The following is a 19846-nucleotide window of genomic DNA, read 5'->3' on the forward strand; positions in this document are numbered from 1 at the left end:
AATTATTGATGCCTGCTGCTTTCTGGCCCCATTTTTTCCATGTACATAATTTATAGGGAAACAAGGGGGGTGTGGGGGGAGGGAAGAGAGGCCGACAGACAGACATTTGAAATAACCCCGGGGCTCACCAAAACCAATGCAGGCACATGACTGAGGGGCAAGAGAAAAGGAATGCAGTTTGACCAGAGAATTAAGCTAGCCTTCTAATGAAACATGGAAGAAGCTGAGAGATGCAGGACCTCATTTAAAAGTCAGCATAGTTAAAACCTTGCAACATTCTTCAAAAAACGGATGCAGAATCACGGCAAGCCACACATTTAGGTGACCAGATGCAAAGGGAGGTCAGGATTCAGTTATGCAGAAGAAAGATGAGCCTGGCAGGGGCTGCAGGGCTGTGCATATAAGGTTGCCATATTCCAGAAAGTGAAAATCCAGACACAAATGTTGTCGAGCTTTTTTTGCCAATTTCCACCCAGACACTGCTTTCAACTGCAGTATTCTGGGTATGTCCGGGAATTCCATATACAACCTTAGACCTGTAGCTACTTAACAAAAATCCCTCCTCTTGCCCCTCTATTAGTCTATGAGCTTCCAGTTCATCTTGTCTACACATATAACCTCATCCTGCACATGTGGCTTTAGATCCTAGTCTCCAAAGAATCCATTATGAAGTGCTAAAGAGATCTTATTTGATATTTTGCAGCAAAGCAACCCATCCAGGAAAAGGTCTATGGGAGGGAGCATAACGGCCAAATGGCTCTGAGTTCTCAAGTTTGCTTTTCAATGCTGAATATGCAAGAGAGTGTAGCACACACTCCCATAACCAAGGGTAAGAGACTCAGCTGTGAACTACGCAGTCCCCAGTTTGAGCCTCCCCTCAGCTGCCTATCTGTTATGTGAACACAACCACCAGAAGAACAAAATTCACCTATGCTCCCTGACAGCCTAGCAAGCTGCTTGTTGTTTCCCAGTGACAAAAACGCAAAGCAACAACCAAGTGCCAGGCAAGAACAGCAGAACTACGCTTTTAGAAAACAACTGGTGAGACCCCACACAGCTGTGTGCCTTACGGATAGTGAGCAGTAGCTTTATATTTTTATCTTTCCAAAATTAATCTCGGGTGTCACAACTGGCTGCTTTAATTACAAGGACTTCTCCAGAGAGACTAGTCTTCCATTGCCCTGGTGTACAGACAACTATTAGCAAGACAGAACCCACAAAAGTTTGCATCATCCTAGAAGCAAAGTGGGCAAGCCTGGAGAGAACATGGCAAAGCACCTTAATATCACTTCTGTGTAAGCAGAAAAGATATTCTACAGTCCAACCTGTTGTGATTAGAACCTAAGCTGCACACATCCACTCTTTCCCTTTCGGCGTCACTCTACTTTCTCTGCAGCTTTGGTGGGTGGGGAATCCTGATGTTAGGTTCACTTTGGAGGGTAAGCAGGAATCGTCCTTGTCTTGGAATTGTAGAGTTGGAAGGGACCACGAGGGTCATCTAGTCCAACCCCTTGCAATGCAGGAATATTTTGCCCAACATTGAGCTTGAACGCATGACCCTGAGATTAGAAACCTCATGCTCTACCGACTGGAGCTATCCCAATTTTAGATGTCTTCTGAAAATTACCATTGTTTATCCAGGCCTTTGCAATATGTATTTGTTTCCTTTCAAATCAACCAGTATTCACTGATGTTTTATTTGTGTTTTTCCTTATGTCTTTACTGATTTTATTGTAATCCTGTATTGCCAAACTGCGGGAGGCAGTGAAAGATAGGTGTGCCTGGCGTGCTCTGGTCCATGGGGTCACGAAAAGTCGGACACGACTTAACAACTGAACAACAACAACATTGCTACATACTGCTGCATTATGCCTTTATGAAAGTGCAGGTTTATAAATATTTGAATAAACAAATGAACCATCACATTCTGCCAGTGCAAGGATTTCCGCTTGTGCCATGGGACTTTCCACCTCTTGCACCCTCTGCAAAGCTGCTCCAGATGGTTGGGGGGACCTTTAGAACCAATTTAGTGGGGGCACTGGGAGGAGGATAGGGGGGAACATTCTTTTTCACAATGATAAATCCTTGTGCTGATGGAACAAGAAGCTCAGAGCTACATTAAATTCCACCCTAAATAAATAAAAGAAGAAGAATCCTTAAGTTTTAGAGCTTTCATACTTTGAGTGCATGAGCTAATTTAAAAGACTTGTCACTTAAAACAGATCTTTCTGGTTTTTGTGTGTTTGTGCACTAGAGATAAAGAGATGAGGATGAGAAAGTGTACTGCACTTTAACGGGTTTCAAAATGCTACCTATATTCTCTCACTACTTCCTACCTCAATCAAACCTGGTAGTTGGAACATGTTTACTATTGCTCCCATACAGACCCACCAGAAGTTCAATAAATAAGGCTTAAAAATCACTTGTTACATACAAAGCTAATAAATTCCCGCCGGTTGCATGCATACTCGATCACCACAGCAACAAGCATAGCAAGTGTCCAGATTAATAACAGATGCACCTTTCCTAATGACTTGCTATATATGCAGAAAGCACTCTATTCATCAAAGGTGTACAGCCACTTCATATACTTCTAAGCCCCCCGCCACCTGGCAGAGCCATCCGCACACCTCATCAGGAAACCACAGATCAACCTAATGCAATATAACTGTGTCAGAAGCATAGGGGGAAAGCTGGAATCACTTGCAGATCCTATAACTCAAACAGGTGAGCCAAGCTGCAGAACACATATCAGATCACTTATATGTAGCTGATTAAACACTTAACACACATTCCAAAAAAAGCATTTACTCATGTTACAGATTAGGAAAAAAATGCCCTTGGGTGGTATTTAGGATTATGATTTTAGAAGCTCTTAACCTCAGTCTATAACAAAGATCTCAAAACGCAAGCAGATCACTCAGGGAAGTAAGCCAAGCCACAGAATACAACTGAAGCCACAATATGCACTCTTAACGTCAAGGAATTGCACACCATCACTGATTGCTACTCAACCTAACTCAAAAACACTGCCTTGCACCTCTATACACACAGCATATTGTTAGAGGTTTGAAGGGTTGCTCTGGAAGATACTGGTGGGTTGCTTCCATGCATGTGATTCTGTAACCGTGAGATTAGAACCTACAAGAGGAAATGTGCTGAGCTGGCCAAACCAGTCTCTCCGTAAACTAATGGTCTTAGCTGGCCAGTTAAGAACTGTCATCAGCATCTTCAAGAGTGAGCCATGTTGCCAGAGCAACGTTAAATGGAGATGCTTCCAGGAAGAGGAGAGTGGGCCTTTTCCCACCTTATCTGGCCGGATGAGTCTTGCTCTGTGCTGAATCCACACCGATGGTTTTGTGGAAACCCAGAAAGCTAATGGGAGTGCTCATGTCGGAATGCTGTGAGCCCTTCCATCCTATGCTCAGGTTGTGTATGTCTGTAAATTAAACTGTGTATCCTATAGATACCACAGTCCCCATTCACCTTCACTCTATGGACACCAACAATATATAGACACATAATGATCTACACACACACACCATCCAGATATGGTGGCACCACCACTACTTCTAACTAGCCTTCTACTTGCTTGTCAGGTAGTGGCACATTCGCCATTTTAAATTGTGTGGGAGAAGTCACACATCATTTCCAGGTCTTCTCCAAGTCCTCATTTTCCTTCACTGACATGCATAGCTGCATTAAGCTGCCCATCGACTAAAATGGCCACTTTAAAAGGTGACTTTAAAAACCGCACAATGGATTGGCACCAGACCAATGAAATGGATCCTCTATTGCAGGGGTGGCCAACTCCCAAGAGACTGGGATCTACTCACAGAGTGAAAAACTGGCAGTGATCTACCCCCTTTTGGGGGGTTCAGGTCAAAGTTGTTGAGCTTTTTATAGGAAGGAGGAAGGCCCATGGGGGGTGTTCAGGTCAAAGTTGTTGAGTTTTTTCAGGGAGGAGGTAAAATGTTGGGGGTTTTTTTAGGTGAGCTACAATTGTTCAGCTTCTTTGGGGGGAGCCAAAGATCTACCAGTGATCTAGCGCAGACGTCCAGTGATCTACCGGTAGATCACGATCTACCTGATGGACATGCCTGCTCTATTGGGATATCCAACTGTTAAAAACAACAACAACAATTTCAGCCTCCAACATGGCAACTTTTAAGATATGTGTTTGGTAAGGGGGGAAGATGCTGGCAACAAAAACCACCTACTTTTCAAGCCACGATTTTTAACTTGCTGTAAACCCAGCCATTTTTTAACTAACATTTCTGAAACAATTTAATTTGCTTATACAGAGAGATCCTCCATATCTATTTTATAAGGAACAAAATTTGCATGCTTTGTAACGGCAGAAAATTCAAAGTACACTCAGCCTTCAAGCCTCAGATATGCAATTGTGGCTCTATAATCATCACAGTTCTTCCTCAAATATTTTTTTAAAAATAGAACAGCAGAACAGATAAGCTGGAAAAACCTCATTCTAAAAATGAAAAGGGTATTGCTGAGACTTGTTTCTTTGTCTGGCTCGTAGTCAGTGAAGGATCTATAAAACTGAATAGATATTCACTGACTGGAGAGAGGAAATCTCTTTGAGGCATATAGCGCCTTCTACTTCACTTGCTGCATAATCATTTGGACACCAGCAACTAAACACAGATAAAGCTCTGGATCAATGTGTGCCTTTGAGAGTTCCCTCCCCTCTTCAGGGTTACATAAAAGATAGAGGAGGACAATTTGTGTGCCCTAGTAGCTATACTCCGAAGCCAACATTAGCTGCCCACCCACCCATCACTGCCCATCTGTGAAAGTATGGCTGGAAGTCTTAATACATTAATCGCTGATTAAAAGCAAGGCTTTCAGTCTAATCAGGTTTGATTCAAGTAGTAAGAGATGTTTAGCATTTCTGTTTGTCACAGTAGTAAGAGATGTTTAGCATTTCTGTTTGTCACCCAACCAATGTGAAATGCCACTACTAAACAGCATTCCCCCCACCCCTCACTTCCAAAGGTCTTGGCCCTAGAAGACATACTGTACCGTATATATTATTTCTAATGAAATATTATATTATATTAATTTCTAATGAAATATTATATTATATTAAAATAGTATATTAAAGAAGGCTGATCGCCGTAGAATTGATGCTTTTGAATTATGGTGCTGGAGGAGACTCTTGAGAGTCCCATGGACTGCAAGAAGATCAAACCTATCCATTCTCAAAGAAATCAGCCCTGAGTACTCACTAGAAGGACAGATCCTGAAGTTGAGGCTCCAGTACTTTGGCCACCTCATGAGAAGAGAAGACTCCCTGGAAAAGACCCTGATGTTGGGAAAGATGGAGGGCACAAGGAGAAGGGGACGACAGAGGATGAGATGGTTGGACAGTGTTCTCGAAGCTACTAACATGAGTTTGGCCAAACTGCGAGAGGCAGTGAAGGATAGGCGTGCCTGGCGTGCTCTGGTCCATGGGGTCACGAAGAGTCGGACACGACTGAACGACTGAACAACAACATATTATTAGAAAGAAGGGCTTGAAGGAGAGGGAAACCTCTACCTTAAGAAATAAGAACCAAATTACAGCTGTTTAACAGACACCTGCCCCAAGAGGACTAAAACCTCATTAAAGACAGTTAAATTATTGTGGGAAATGCAGTCCTCCGCAAGAAATCTGCAACTTCCAAGGTCACAAAGAAAATGGGGACATGGTTGGTTGGTTAGTTAATTAGTTAGTTAGTTTATTCAACAAGGTTTATATACTGCTTAATCATCCATAACCTCTCTAAGCAGTTTACATGGAACATGACCAAGGTTTCTATAACACAGATGCCAACTCCTGCAAATACTGTACAGACATGAAGCTGTCCAGTGTATGTGAGAGAAGCCAAACCCAGAGCAACTGGGGGTGAAGGAGAAATATATAAGCTTGCACACCGTTCAATCCTAATTATGCTCCCAATAATGCTCGTTTTGTGGGTTTAACATTGTGTTGAAGGCCCAGAAGGTTGAAAGCCTGGGGGGGGGGATCTCAGCTGTGCCCTGAACAGAGCAGCAGGCTAATTAGCTGCCTACTTTTGCCCTGGTTTATTGTTTTTGTTTTGTTTTGAATTTAAGATAGAAATATTTTATACAGATGCTTACAGAAAGGGAAGGGCTTGTGAACCGGTAAGCAGTAGGCAGCATTTATCCTGGAGCCATTTGTACATCAACAAGGGAAACAGACAGCCCTTGTGCTGCTTGCAGTTCAGATAATCGACTTAAGTGCAGAAATCCTCCTTTCCCATGAGCCCCTTACTGCTCTCGACCGGTCTTACTGGATAGTGTCTAGGGAAACTGAAGAAGATATGTATTATGCAAGTTTGGGGGTGGGGTTTAGGGGGGGGAATGTCCTGTCTATTTCTCAGTTTGGAGATTTGTTTACCTGTGCAGAAGAACAGTCCTGGTCAGCCAGGCCCAAGTGTCTGTCTAACGTGAAAGCGCTGAAAAAGATCCCCCACCTCTGCTGGACATGATCTAGTTAACTAACTAGATCTAATGAAAAAGCTGGAAGGCCTCGACAAGGTCAGCAATTTCTGCTTCAGCCAGAATTAGTTTATGATATATTGTAATAGGTGTTTTAACCAAAATATTTCCTCAAGCGTTATTGTAAGGAAATTAATAGATATTTCACAATATGCTCGAGGTTCTAATAAGCCAGGTCTCGGTTTAACACAAGCGAGTTTCCATTCATATTCATGATTTATAGCCACATAAAAGAGTACCAGATCATGCACATACCGTTATTCTAAGGCAGTGTTTTTCAACCACTGTTCCGCGGCACACTAGTGTGCCGCGAGATGTTGCCTGGTGTGCCGTGGGAAAAATTGAAAAATTATTTTATATATAGTCAATATAGGCACAGAGTTAATTTTTTTAACATTTTCTAATGGTGGTGTGCCTCGTGATTTTTTTCATGATACAAGTGTGCCTTGGCCCAAAAAAGGTTGAAAAACACTGTTCTAAGGGAGAAGTGATACAGCCATTTTACTGAAGCTAAGCCAGCCCGAGTCTGGAGCCTCACAATGGAAAGTGGGGAATAAAATGTGCTAAATACTGTAAAGCAATGATGCACCTAATGCAGGTGTGGGAAACTGTTGGCCCTCCAGATGCTGCTGGACTACAACTCCCATCATCCCTGGCCATTGGCCATGCTTGCTGCCAGGCTTGATGGGAATTGTAGTTCAGCAATATCAGGCAGACCAAAGGTTCCCTACTCTTCATCTTTTGAGTTCATAATACAGTGAGTATTATATTGTAATGGTTTGATTGGTCAGCATAATTCTTACTATGTATATTTTTCTATTTCGATGCATGCTTAAATGCTTTCTTTCTTTTAAACACCTCCTCTAAACCGTCTCTCCAATACACTAGTTTACAAGTGGGTTTCTTCCCGTAAGGGTACATTTAAACATACAGAAGCCCACCCAAATCCAAACCACTAGAGCCTGAAATGGTTTAATCCAGGAAAAGTTTTACCACTTGATTATGTCAATTGTATTAAATTAGTTACAAATAAAAAGCTGCACACAGGCTTGTGAATCATCCACACCAAGGGGTTCCAAAATCTGGTCTGCAGGCCACATTCAGGTGGTCTGCAGTGTGTGTGTGTGTGTGTGTGTGTATGGATCTGTTTGAAGATGGCACATTCATTGCATTAAATATTCATACAAGCTTTTATTGTGTTCTATTTTATTTATCATTTTGCATTTTATTGCATTACAGCTTGAATTCTATGGAATTAAAATTTCAGTAAAATAAACTGCAATATATAAGAAAAGCAGCAACAAAAATGAAGTTTAAAATCACGCAGCATCTAGCAGTGCACACTACGACCTCTACAACAGGAAGAAATATCATTAAATGGTCCACCAAGACCTACAACAATTTTCAAGTGGAAAAGGTTTGGGAACCACTGAAACGTTTTTCAGGTTGAGGGGGTTAGGCTTCCAGTGAACAGTAAGTACCGAACAGCACTCAAAGCTAGATGATTATAAGGAACCTTATGGAAGGGTGTGTATCTCTTAATCCTAAATCACGCTTTCTCCTCTGTCACACTGACACACAGAAGTGGGCAACAGAACCACATTTAAACAGAGAGTCAAGGTGTCATTTCCCACCTGAATCCTGCCATACCTTCAAACTGTTCCACCTCCTGATAGATTATCAGCATTCCCCTCCCCACCCCTATTTTCCTGCACATGGGGCCAAAAAAGGGCACCTACGTTTCATAAAGGAACTATCAATACATGGAGTGAGTTTGGGAATTTCCAGGGGGGGGAACCCCTATCGTAGCAGGAAGCTCCATGTATCTGGAGGCTTATGTGAAGAAGGAAGTGCTGCTTGGGTCAATAAACCCAAGCAGCACTTCCTTTTCTCCACAGTAAGCAAGCAGCTCATCTGCTGTGACAAAATACCGGTAAGCATATGCATTTACCAGAAGTAGCTGACTGCCTCCTTCCATGGGCGCCAGTGCAAAATGGAGCAGGGGGGAAACGTATCTCTTGAGAAATCTATTGCATTACTATAAATTCAACCCCATTTCACAATTTCTGAACACATACAGCCAATAGGTATTCCACACAAGTAATTTTCAGTCCTGGGCTGAGATTTAATTACAGTCAAGTCCACCTACCACTTTTTCTTCGCACTCGTAAAACTTCTGTCATTTTTACCCAAACCTACTCTGATGAAAATATACAACCCTATTTCATGTTAAAAGAACTGACCAGGTATCTAGAGAGCACACCATCTGCCAAGAACTACTCGTATCCAAACCTCAGTCAGTGAACTGAGGTGGCAACAGAGCAGCAGGGTTGCAATTGACAGATTAGGTATTCCAGCACTGTCTTTAAAATTTCGCTCTGATAAGATTTTGTGTGGTGTTGCTAGAACTTTGCATCTTGCTTTAAAAAAAAAAAAATCAAGAAAGTCCCCGCCAGTCACTTTACTACACAGGGCTAACTCGGGTCATCAAGACTGTCCCCCTCCAACTATACGAAAAGTCTAACTTCCAAAACGTTGGCATTATGTCTATACAGCACTACTATATACAGCTGGAGGCAGAACAGTTGGCACGGCGGGGCCTTTTCAAGGGTGACACCCCATATGCGGAATGTGCCCCCGGCGGGTGAGCTGCTTCTGTCCCCATCATTAACATTCAGGAGGAATTTTAAAACATTTCTGTTCACCAAGACATTTGATGGCTGAAAGACCGTATTCCTTGCAGCCTTGACATTATAAGCTGTGAGGATAGGTGAAAATTCTCAGATGATTTTAATCTTTTTAGATACAGTATTCCTAAAGTTCAAGTGCCTATATCTTATTTGTTAATGCATTGTTTTGCTGCTTTGTTATTTGCCACCTTTTGGAGCAAGGACACGATAGAAATGTAAAATCACCACCATCCCAGGAGTAGTTTATGTATCTCCATTAGCCTAGCCAGCAACTATCAGAAACATGGAATAGCAGCAAGGAGACTCATATTGTGGTCGCGCAGATCCATACAGCACTCATTACAGCCAGTTATCACTTGCCACAAGGTGACCATATTTCTGGCAGCATCCATGTGGTGGTTCTGACATGTGCTCTGGCCTACTTAAGAATCTTTAAGGAGATTAAGTACATCTGTCTGTATTCTTGTCCAAGAAACCCCACTGTTACAATAGCTGAATGAACATTATGCAGCCATTAATAAAGCAGCATATCAACAACTTGCACTCTCTGGAACAGGCACCATAGAGCTTATTTATATCTGCTGCTGACAAGAGCCCAGGAACAAAAGGTAAACTTTGGGGGAGACTAGTTGGTGAGCTTGAACCTATCTCTACATACGTTTGATTGCAGCCATAACCAGTGAAGCCCTCCAGATATTGGACTACAATGCCCATCATCCTCAACATTTGACCAGACTGGTTGGGACCGAGAGGAGTTGCCATTCAAAAATGTCTGGAGGGTGCCAATTGGGGACCCGCTGCTTTTACCCCGTACTTCAATCAAAATATTTTCAGGTTTTCCCACTTATAAGGGAACTGTCTGGGAAAATGCAGGGTGCGTTGGCCTCAGAGTTCCTGGGTTTTAGGAAGTTTAGAAGGCTTTGCCAGGGAAATGAACTAGTTGCTTTGACCTTGGACTAGGATAAGGCAGCTGGAATCTAGCCCTGCTTTCCCCCAGCAGTTTGTTGAGAAGGTTGGACTGAGGAATGCTGGGTGCAGTGGTTTGGAGCCTTTTAAAAAGTTATTGCTTTAGTGCATCCCAGGTCCTGTCCCATCTAGGCTGCAAGAATAAGTGAGAGGGCAGTGGCAGCAACTACCAGAGAGCAGGACCCGCTGACAGCACTGCAGGGCTGTTGTGTTACAGTTGGACAGGCTCTCTTGGGGGTTCCCTCACCCTTTGTCACACTCTTCTCTCCGCTGTGTGTGCCCTCCCTATGAGTATGAATGACAATGTCCACTGTTGCTCTGGCAGAGAGCACATGGTTCAGCAGGAGGCCACTGACTGAACAAAGATGCTCAATGTTCTAGCACCGTGACAGAAAGCACTGCTGTCTGAGCAGCCAAATAAAATTTATAATATTCACTAGACCCTCCCTTACTCTGATGCCATCCTGTTTGCCGCCCTAACAAGTGCCACCAATTAATTGCACAATCTATTTCTTCCTTTAATTTCTTCCCACTTAACATAGTTGACCACATATAGCAACAACTACTTAAATGCAGCAATTTCCCCACAAACAGACACCAACCGTTGCGCCATGATAGCTAACTGAATTTTCATATTTAGAGGCAGCATGAGCATCATGGCAGCCTAACAGCTCCTTTAAATGAAGGGGAACCATTTCCAGTGGAAGCAAAGAGGTGGCACAGGAGAGACAAGTCACTCCTAAACAAGAAACCACTTTGGTCGATTTACAGCAGTGGAAACAGCAAATGTGGAAAGGAGTAAAGAACCCCTCCCTCTCACCACCTAAGCTGCATCAACAGAAGTCTAGTGTCCTGATCAAGGGAAGTTAATAGTACTACTCTATTCTGCCTTGGTCAGACCACACCTGGAGTACTGCATCAAGTTCTGGGCACCACAATTTAAGAAGGATACTGACAAGCTGGAACGTGTGCAGAGGAGGGCAACCAAGATGATCAGTGGTCTGGAAACCAAGACTTAAGATGAACAGTTGAGGGAATTGGGTATGTTTAACCCAGTATAGTAAAGAGGAGACTGATATAGGATATGATAGCCATCTTCAAATATCTAAAGGGCTGTCACATGGAGGATGGAGCAAGCTTGTTTTCTCCTGCTCTAGAAGCTAGGACCCAAACCAATGAATTCAAGTTACAAGAAAGGAGATTCTGACTAAACATCAGGAAGAACTTTCTGACAGTAGGAGCTTTTCTACAGTGCAACAGATTCCCGCAAGAGGTGGTGGACTCTCCTTCCTTGGAGGTTTTTAGGCAGAGGTTGAATGACCATCATGTATGATTTAGTTGAGATTCCTGCATTGCAGGGAGTTGGACTAAATGACCCTTGGTGGACACTGGCGGCAGGATATGCCACAAAGGGGAGGGCAAAAGTAACTGTTGCCACCCTGTTCTCTTTCGTATGCATGCAGGACCACCTTCTCAGCCAATCTGTGCCCCTCCTTGCTGATAGATGATAGATCTGGAAGATGCTGAGCTGATATACCCCAATGCTTTATCTATTAACTTTCTCTTTGTGACACCACCACCAATCTTGGTGGATCTTGGGATGTGCAGATAAGTGTGCTTACCCTGGGTCAGCATTTCTCAATTAAATATTGGACATTGCCATGTTTAAAATGTTTACAGTAAAAAACCAAAAAGGCATATAAGGTAAGAGTCAACTATGTACAACGTTTTTAACCTTAGATGCTTCTACTTCTTCCTCTTGATCTTCATTTACTAGCACAAATTACTTTATGGTGCCTCACAACATTATTCCGCTTTGAGGTAAGAAATATGCAGTGCGTCCTCTTAGTTTGCCATAGCATATTTCAACGAAATGTTTCCCAACAAAAATGAATCAATAGGGGAAAAAATGTAAGGCAAACTCCACATTTAAATATAAAACAATACTGTACGACTAATAAACAATTCCACACTTTCAGGAACACAATCAATCAATAGCTCTCTGAACGATGTACAAAAGAAGTAAAAGAACCACCAAAGCAAAACATACACAAATCAAAATAAATAGTTACAAAAATAATTTCATTATGTATCATGAAAGTATCATAAATATTACAAACGCACACGTAATCACCAAAATCATTCACATACACACATTCTAAAAAACAGAACCTCCCCCAACAAGCACAGTTTTCTTATACCCACATCACCTCATCCACTCAATTCTGACCTCAATAAAACACCCAAATGTTTAACCAACCTATAATCATGCACAGAAAAATAAGTCCACTCAATAAAACAACAGCAGCGGGGGAAAACACCACTCATTCCCACCTGAGGCAATACAGACACCTTCTCCCCACCTCTCACCTGGGGAGATTAAACCCTCCCCTGCCAACAAGCCCACATCCTGTGGGGAGTGGTACAGCCAGCCATCAGCGCACCTGAGGCTCAGCACCTCATGGGCAGCGTCCCACCCTGTAGAGTAAATTAAAAACATCTCCCTTTAAAACAATGCTCCCTAAACAAACCTCACCCTTGTGGCTTCACAGTCAGACTAGACGGGAGAGGGTCGTGGGTAATGGTAGGTGGCAGACCTCCTTCCCCACTCTCCCTTTGGCACCTGAAGCATTTTACTTCATTTAGCACACAGCCTGGGCAGAGGTGGGAAACGTTTTTTAGCTTGAGGGCTGTGTTACCTACAGGGCAGCCTTGACGGGGGGGGGGAGCGAAGGGGGGTGCTAGATGAAAAAGCGGGCAGGGCCACAGGCAAAAGAAGTGGGCGGGGCCAAGGCTGAGACCTTCACACAGTAGGCTACATTGCAGAGATGCAGAACGCAAAGGTTTCTACCTAGCTCAGTCAACAGAGCACAAGACTCTTAATCTCAAGGTCGCGGGTTCGAGGCCCACATTGGGCAAAAGATTCCTGCATTGCAGGGGGTTGGACTAGATGACCCCTGTGGTCCTTTCCAACTCTACGATTCTGTGATACCCACTACTATCACCACCATACACACACCCACACCTCTCCAGCCTTCATCCAGACGAGCATGAGGCACTATCACAATTCAAGGATGCCTTCCAGCATCCAAAAACATTCTACGAGGGTGTGGATCAGGGTCAGAGAAGGATGCAGGTTGGAGGGGGGTGCGGTCCCAGGAGTGTCCCAAGGGCCAGGTAAGCAGGCTTGGAGAGCCACACTCCCCTGGTGTAAAGGCTCATGTGTTCTTGGTTGATGTGTCATCGCAGACACAGCTTCTGGGCAGGAACTGTGTGCGGCCTGTGTTTTATACAGCACCTAGCACACTGCAGGTCTGTTCACTTGGCATGCTTATTCATGCGTCCAAATGACTCTCCCCACACCAAAGGCTCTTTCTTTCAGGAGGTAGCTGCTTCTGAAAAGCTTTCTGTTATAAAAATAAGCTAGTCACAAATAAGAAAGCGACCAGCAGCCGTTAAAAGAGATTGATGGCCCAAACTGGAAAGGCCATTCCGACCACACTCAGCCCATCAAGGACACGGCATAACTCCACAGAAAGGGCACCATACCAATGTGTGGCCATTTAAAAAAATAAATCTTAAAGGAAAGGCAGGCATCATCTGTTTATGCTTATGAATCTTTCAGAAAACACCTTCTGTCCCAATTGGTGGAAGGAAAGTTGCTAAATGCCAACAGCCAGGCAGATGTTTTAGCAAACCGATTCCAGCTGCTCTGCCTACTGAAAAAGCCAGGCATGTATTCTCAATACAGAAACAGAATTTATGTTAACAATGACTCTGCAAAGGTCCTTGCTGGTAATCAGCAAGTAATTTGGGCAATGGAGACAGCATTAAGGACCCTTTTTCTTTTACCTTAACTTGATAACTAACTGCTTAACAAAATTACCACCTATTGTTAACAATTTCCAGTGCTGAACAAATCATTTTCAAGTGTAAACACAACCTTACATCCCCCTCTTTTTAAAAGGTCATGAAGTTGCGATTTGAAAATTAAATAAAACAAAGGACTTTGAACTTCTGTGTTACTCTAATGGAAGAGAAATGCTCCCTATGAACACTGAAGTGAGCAGTGGTTAAGAACCCTTCATGAAACAACATCAATCATCGACATATGAAGGTAGGTCTGGGAGAATACAGTGGTACCTCTAGTTATGAAATTAATTCGTTCCAGAGGTCTGTTCTTAACCTGAGGTACCACTTTAGCTAATGGGGTCTCTCGCTGCCGCTGCGTGATTTCTGTTCTCATCCTGAGGTAAAGTTCTTCACCCGAGGTACTACTTCCGGGTTAGCAGAGTCTGTAACCCCAAGTGTTTGTAACCTGAGTTACCACTGTACTGCGTTAGCTGGACCAATGGTCTAGCTCAATATAAGGCAGCTTTTGATATTTTCAGCAGCTATTAAATGACACCTAGGATCAAGGAAACAGACAGAAAGCTGCAGTCATGCAACCCAATCCTAGACATGTTGACTTGGAAGTAAATCCTGCCACAATGAATGTACAGGTAGCTTACTCCCGGTTAAGTGTGCATATAAATTCAAACTAAGTCTGCAGTTCTGTAGAAGCTTACGCGGGAGTAAGCCCTATTTAACATAGTAGGCCTTACAACACAGCCCTACTGTGAATGTTACTCAGAAGTAAGTCAAGCATGTTTGTAGCACCAAGAGAAACTATCGTGAAAGCTAAGGTCACAACTTCTGCAAACAGGCACTCCATATGAGTTCTTGGATGCCAACTAAACTGAGAAATGGTAAATGAAAGCAACTATTACCCAGACCTTGACAAGTGAACTCAAGAAATTCAGACAATGTGGGGCTTAAGCAAGAAGCGGTTATGATGAGGCCTCAATAGATTGCATCTTCCTTAGGCATGTCCCCTGGCCTCTACACCAGTCGCAGCCCCCTGGTACTGCCATACACAGTCACTACTCATTCCTAACAATATACCTAGTGCAGAGCTTCAACAAGAACTCTGGAAGCACCTAAACTCCAAAGATTGCTCACTAGGGACTAGAAACAAAAGGGTTAGATAGATGCCCTTCTGAGTATCTGAGGGCACCAAACCCCTTTTGTTTTGAATTACACTGTCCCAATGGGAATTAAATCTTCAAAACACACAATTAAAAATAATTAATAGAAACATGACTTCAAGGGAACTTTATATGCTACACTAATATTAGTAAAAATACACAGCTCCCTTTCTAAAAAATTCCAGCAATAAATACGAGAAGTAGCTAAAAAAGACCACACCCTTCATTAATCATTAGTACGATATCAATAGTTTTCCTGACACCTTCATTCTAAAGCACATGTATTCAGATGCAGGCCCCAATGACTGAAACTGGAGTTAATCTTAAGTAATCAAGCCACATGACCCGGAAGCTGTACACCGGCTCCCTTGGCCAATAAAGCGAGATGAGTGCCACAACCCCAGTTGTCCACAACTGGACCTAATGGTCAGGGGTCCCTTTACCCCTTTAATCAAGCAAAGGCTACCCTATGCAAGTTTTACTCAAAAGTTAAGTCTCACTGAGGTCCACGGGATGGGTTTCTAAGTGTGCACAGGATTGCACTCAGAATGCTAATAGCTGAATAAGAAATGAAACTATCAATTAGTGTAGTGTAGTTACAAGTTACTAGGATGTGCAGTACAGTTTTGCTCCCATTTTTGCAAAGCATTCTCCTGTGTAATTAACTACAGTAAGGGTCCACAACCTTTTGGGGCTCACAGGTTTGGTTTTTTTTTTAAATACCAATTTAACACGAGGAAAAGCTGGTGATGCTCAGAACGCCCCTGAGCAGGCAAAGCATTTACACTCACCCCAAAACAAATGAGCTAGAAAAAAGAAGGCAGCACCCACTCAAACAGACAAGCCCCTCCACCCAACCAAATGCAACAAAAAAAGCCAAGCATCGGTCCTGTATACCTGAAGGAGCGTCTCCACCCCCATCATTCAGCCAGGACACTGAGATCCAGCGCCGAGGGCCTTCTGGTGGTTCCCTCACTGCGAGAAGCAAAGCTACAGGGAACCAGGCAGAGGGCCTTCTCGGTAGTGGCACCCACCCTATGGAACGCCCTCCCATCAGAGGTCAAAGAGATAAACAACTACCTGACATTTAGAAAATACCTGAAGGCAGCCCTGTTTAGGGAAGTTTTTAATCTGCGATATTCTAATGTATTTTAATATTTGTTGGAAGCCGCCCAGAGTGGCCGGGAAGGGAGAGCAGAGTAGAGGAGCCTTGGTGCATACATTGGGGACCCCAGATCCAGAATGAACAGATGCAAAGAGTATACACCTTTAAAAGGCAGGATGAAGAATATTTGGCACTTAATGTTTTCCCAACTCCTGCATGGCTAATACTACCTGCTCAAATCCTCTCTTATGCACAATAGCTCCTAAGTACCTTCCTTTGCACATGGCCTCCTTCCTTTAATAGCTGCCTGACAAAAAATGGAGCAGGAAAACCTTTTTTTAAAAAAATGGAAATTAACCTGTCATAATGTCTGCATACCAGACTATAGTTAAAGGCACAGGAACAGTGTCAAGAAAAATAGCAGCTACCCAACACATTGCATGCAAGCTAAATTCAAATCCCATTTTAACCTGTCTACCATTACCTCTAGCTTCCTTTAAAAAAAAAAGGAAACTTACCCTACAAGCAGACTATGAAGTTTTACACCTACAGTATACAGCATGTAGAAGAGTGAGAAAAGTACAGTAGTGTACTTTGATTTCATCCCACCTAATGCTACATGTGTTGCTTTGGTAACCCAGTATCCCTGTCCCATCAATACTAGTGGAAAACATTCCATCGTGAGCAACAGCGTAAAAACTGTTAGACAGCAAGATGGATGGGATATTTCCAAACAGCAATTAGCATATAAACAAGCATGTGAAAATGTCAATGCAGGTACCAAGTAAGCAGACCACATTCCAAGGGGTGGCATAGGACACACAGATATTTTAGGGGGAATTCTTTCCTTTGCTGAAAAAACTCAATTCAGGACCACAATGAGTTTTTTGCTCAAGTAAAGGCAGAGAGAACAGCTAGCCAAAAGGAACTGCAATCATTCATTGGATTTGGACTCGGCTTTTTAAAAAACAACAACGCAGAATTCTTAGTATTTTTTAAAGGTTCTTTACCAACAAGCATGATGCCATGAATGTTGCTATCTCAATTCAGATGCCACCGCGAGCGCTTTAGAGGAGGTCGACCCAGGCGAAAGAAAGCCGCATTCTCGGCTGCCAGACCTTCTCGAGCTACTTGCATGGGAGACCTTCTTCCGACTGACACCAAAAACTCTCGGAAAACTCGTTGGCTGCGCGCACCCCCCCCCAGCCCCGCCGCTGCCAAAGAAGCAGCTTCAACCCCCTCCCAGGCGGCTTGTGCAAAGCCGAAATCCAGCGACCTCCCCCCCCCCCCGGCTACCGCCTGGAGTTCAACTGTCCAGCCCTTGCTTCGTCGCACTGCTAGTTCCCCGATCTCTTCCCCTCCTCGCCTCTCCCCGCTGCTACTGCTGCCGCTCCTCCTCCCATCCCGGCTAAGCCTTACCGGATTTAGGAGGATATCTGTAGATGGAATTAGACGGGATGTCCACCTCTTCCACTCCTGCGTTCTGCCGGCTGGTTAGCGCTCCCATGCTTGAGACGTAGTACAGTATTAGAGGGCATCCGGGAGGAGGCGGGGTGGGGGGTGGGTGGGGGTTGGAGAGAGAGACACCTTGCTAGCTCGCACCTTTGCAAAGCGAGAGGAGAGGCGCGGAAAGGCAGCAAGGAGACACTTGCGCGCGCGCAGGCACTCAGGTCAGCCGCTGCCTCCTGCAACTGCGCTGCTGGTCCCTCACTGGAGAAGCTGCCGCATTGACTTGCCTGCTGCTGCCCCCAGGGGGGTGGCGGTGCCTGCTGCTGCTGCTACCGAGCAGGGGACAGAGGCAGCCATTCCCCCCATCCTTTCCACCCCAATTCCCTCCTTTCCGCCCCCTTTCCTCCTCCGTCGACCCCCCCCCTCCAGCGAAAGGAGTGAATCAACCTTGGGGACCGTTTAGGCGAGCTGGGCTAACGGGAATCCCTTATAGAGCAGTGCAGCTGGGATGGGGCGGGAAGAAGCCGGCGCTGCGTGCATCATCATGCACACAGCTCAAGCTCTGGGCTGCGGCCGCTGCCGCTGCTGCTGCTACAAGTGCAGAAGGCAACCACGGCAGCATCTCATCTCTCCTCTCGCTGCAACTGCAGCAGCGGCGGAGGCAGCTTTGCAAAGGAGCTGGGCGCCGCCTTGACGTGAGCGGCAGCCCTGCTCTCCAGCCAATGGAGGCCGCCTGCTAAGCAGCCAGCGGCGCCTCCTCTCGCGGCCCCAGCAGCTCCCTGGCACATGGCCCGATGGGGAAGGGAAGGGAAGGGAGGGCGGCGGCACCAACAGCAGCGACCGCGGTGCTGGTGGCCGTGTGGACTTCGCCGCCGGCCAGCTGCCCAAGTTCACCTTGGTAGGAGCTGGGGGACGTTTCGCTGGAATGAAAGGCGGTGCTTCTTAGAGGCATTCGGTCACCACAGGCCGGCCTGCTGCAAGGGAAGGGGAAAGTTTGGCGAGGGTTCGAACACCCGCCTGCTTGCCTGCCTCCCATTTTTTTCTGCTTCAACTTTGCAAATTTGTTTTTCAAGATGCGCTACTTTTGCCTGGGAGCGGTGGGCCGCGAGGCTGCAGGCCCGGGCCCCTTCAGCCTACAGCTGGATCCCATCTAGCCTTGTTTACTGTACTCTTAAAAGAAGCCCGGCGGTGGCGCTGTGAATGTCTTACATACTTTACTGTATTTCCCAATCATAGGCTGCCAGTTCGTTTCCGGGCCCAATTCAAGTTGCTCTCTAACATTTCCCTAATGAAAACAGGGACGTCCTATTCAATAATAATAACACTGTTTACCTTCCTGCCGTAGAGGTACCTATTTATCTACTTGCCCTGCTTTCATAGCTGTCAACTTTTCCCTTTTTTAAGGGAAATTCCCTTATTCCGAATAGGATTCCTCACAAGGAAAGGGGAAAGTTGACAGCTATGCCTGCTTTGCTTTCGAACAGCTAGGTTGGCAGAAGCTGGAACAGAGCAACAGGAACTCACCCTGAACCTCTGACCCAAGAGGCTCCGTAGACCACAGTGCCACCCACGTCTTTTTATGTGTACTTAAGAGTGCAGTGTAAGGTGGCCAGCATTTAATCTGGCCAGACTCTTTATCAGCAGGGTCGCAAGCCAGACTCAAGAAATGGGGGCACCCTGGGACTGCTCCCTTTCCTCTTGATTCCGCACAAAGTCAATGTGCCCAAATCGGCACACACATAAAGGAGCATGCCCATTACTATTTTAAATCTTGATTGGGATAAAAACGTGCTGGAATTAGAAGGCAAAGATGGGCAATCAGGACTCTTCTGTTGCCTTAGAGTTGTTACCTTCTTTCAAAGAAAGACTTCATGTGTCTTTAAATGTATGCATGACATTTATATACACTTTGTGTGCTTTATTTACCAGTATATTACTACATCTCAAACCATTCACATATTGAATTTCTGCCTGCTGTAAAGTTGCATTCGTATGACAAACACTGTATTTCATAAACCGCAGCGATAACAAACCTTCCATGCCACCATGCTGATTCCATTATACCATGAATGGGTGCCCTTTCT

The 19846-nt window shown here is 44.6% G+C and overlaps 1 protein-coding gene across 4 annotated transcripts in view; it reads right to left on the minus strand.

Moving 5' to 3' along the window:
- The window catches only part of RNF157 (ring finger protein 157), a 65668-nt gene extending 47796 nt beyond the window's left edge, over nt 1-17872 (minus strand). For 3 of the 4 annotated variants that reach the window (XM_033139394.1, XM_033139397.1, XM_033139396.1), the window contains exon 1: nt 17733-17872. In XM_033139394.1, coding sequence (XP_032995285.1) covers nt 17733-17820 — 88 coding nt within the window. In that variant the 5' untranslated portion in view covers nt 17821-17872. Of the gene's footprint in view, nt 1-17323; nt 17486-17732 lie in introns of those variants that run through there. The other variant, XM_033139395.1, reaches the window with a different exon arrangement.
- Nucleotides 17873-19846: the final 1974 nt, after the last annotated feature.

This window comes from Lacerta agilis, chromosome 2, assembly GCF_009819535.1.
Source record: "Lacerta agilis isolate rLacAgi1 chromosome 2, rLacAgi1.pri, whole genome shotgun sequence".
In the NCBI taxonomy this organism is placed as follows: domain Eukaryota; kingdom Metazoa; phylum Chordata; class Lepidosauria; order Squamata; family Lacertidae; genus Lacerta; species Lacerta agilis.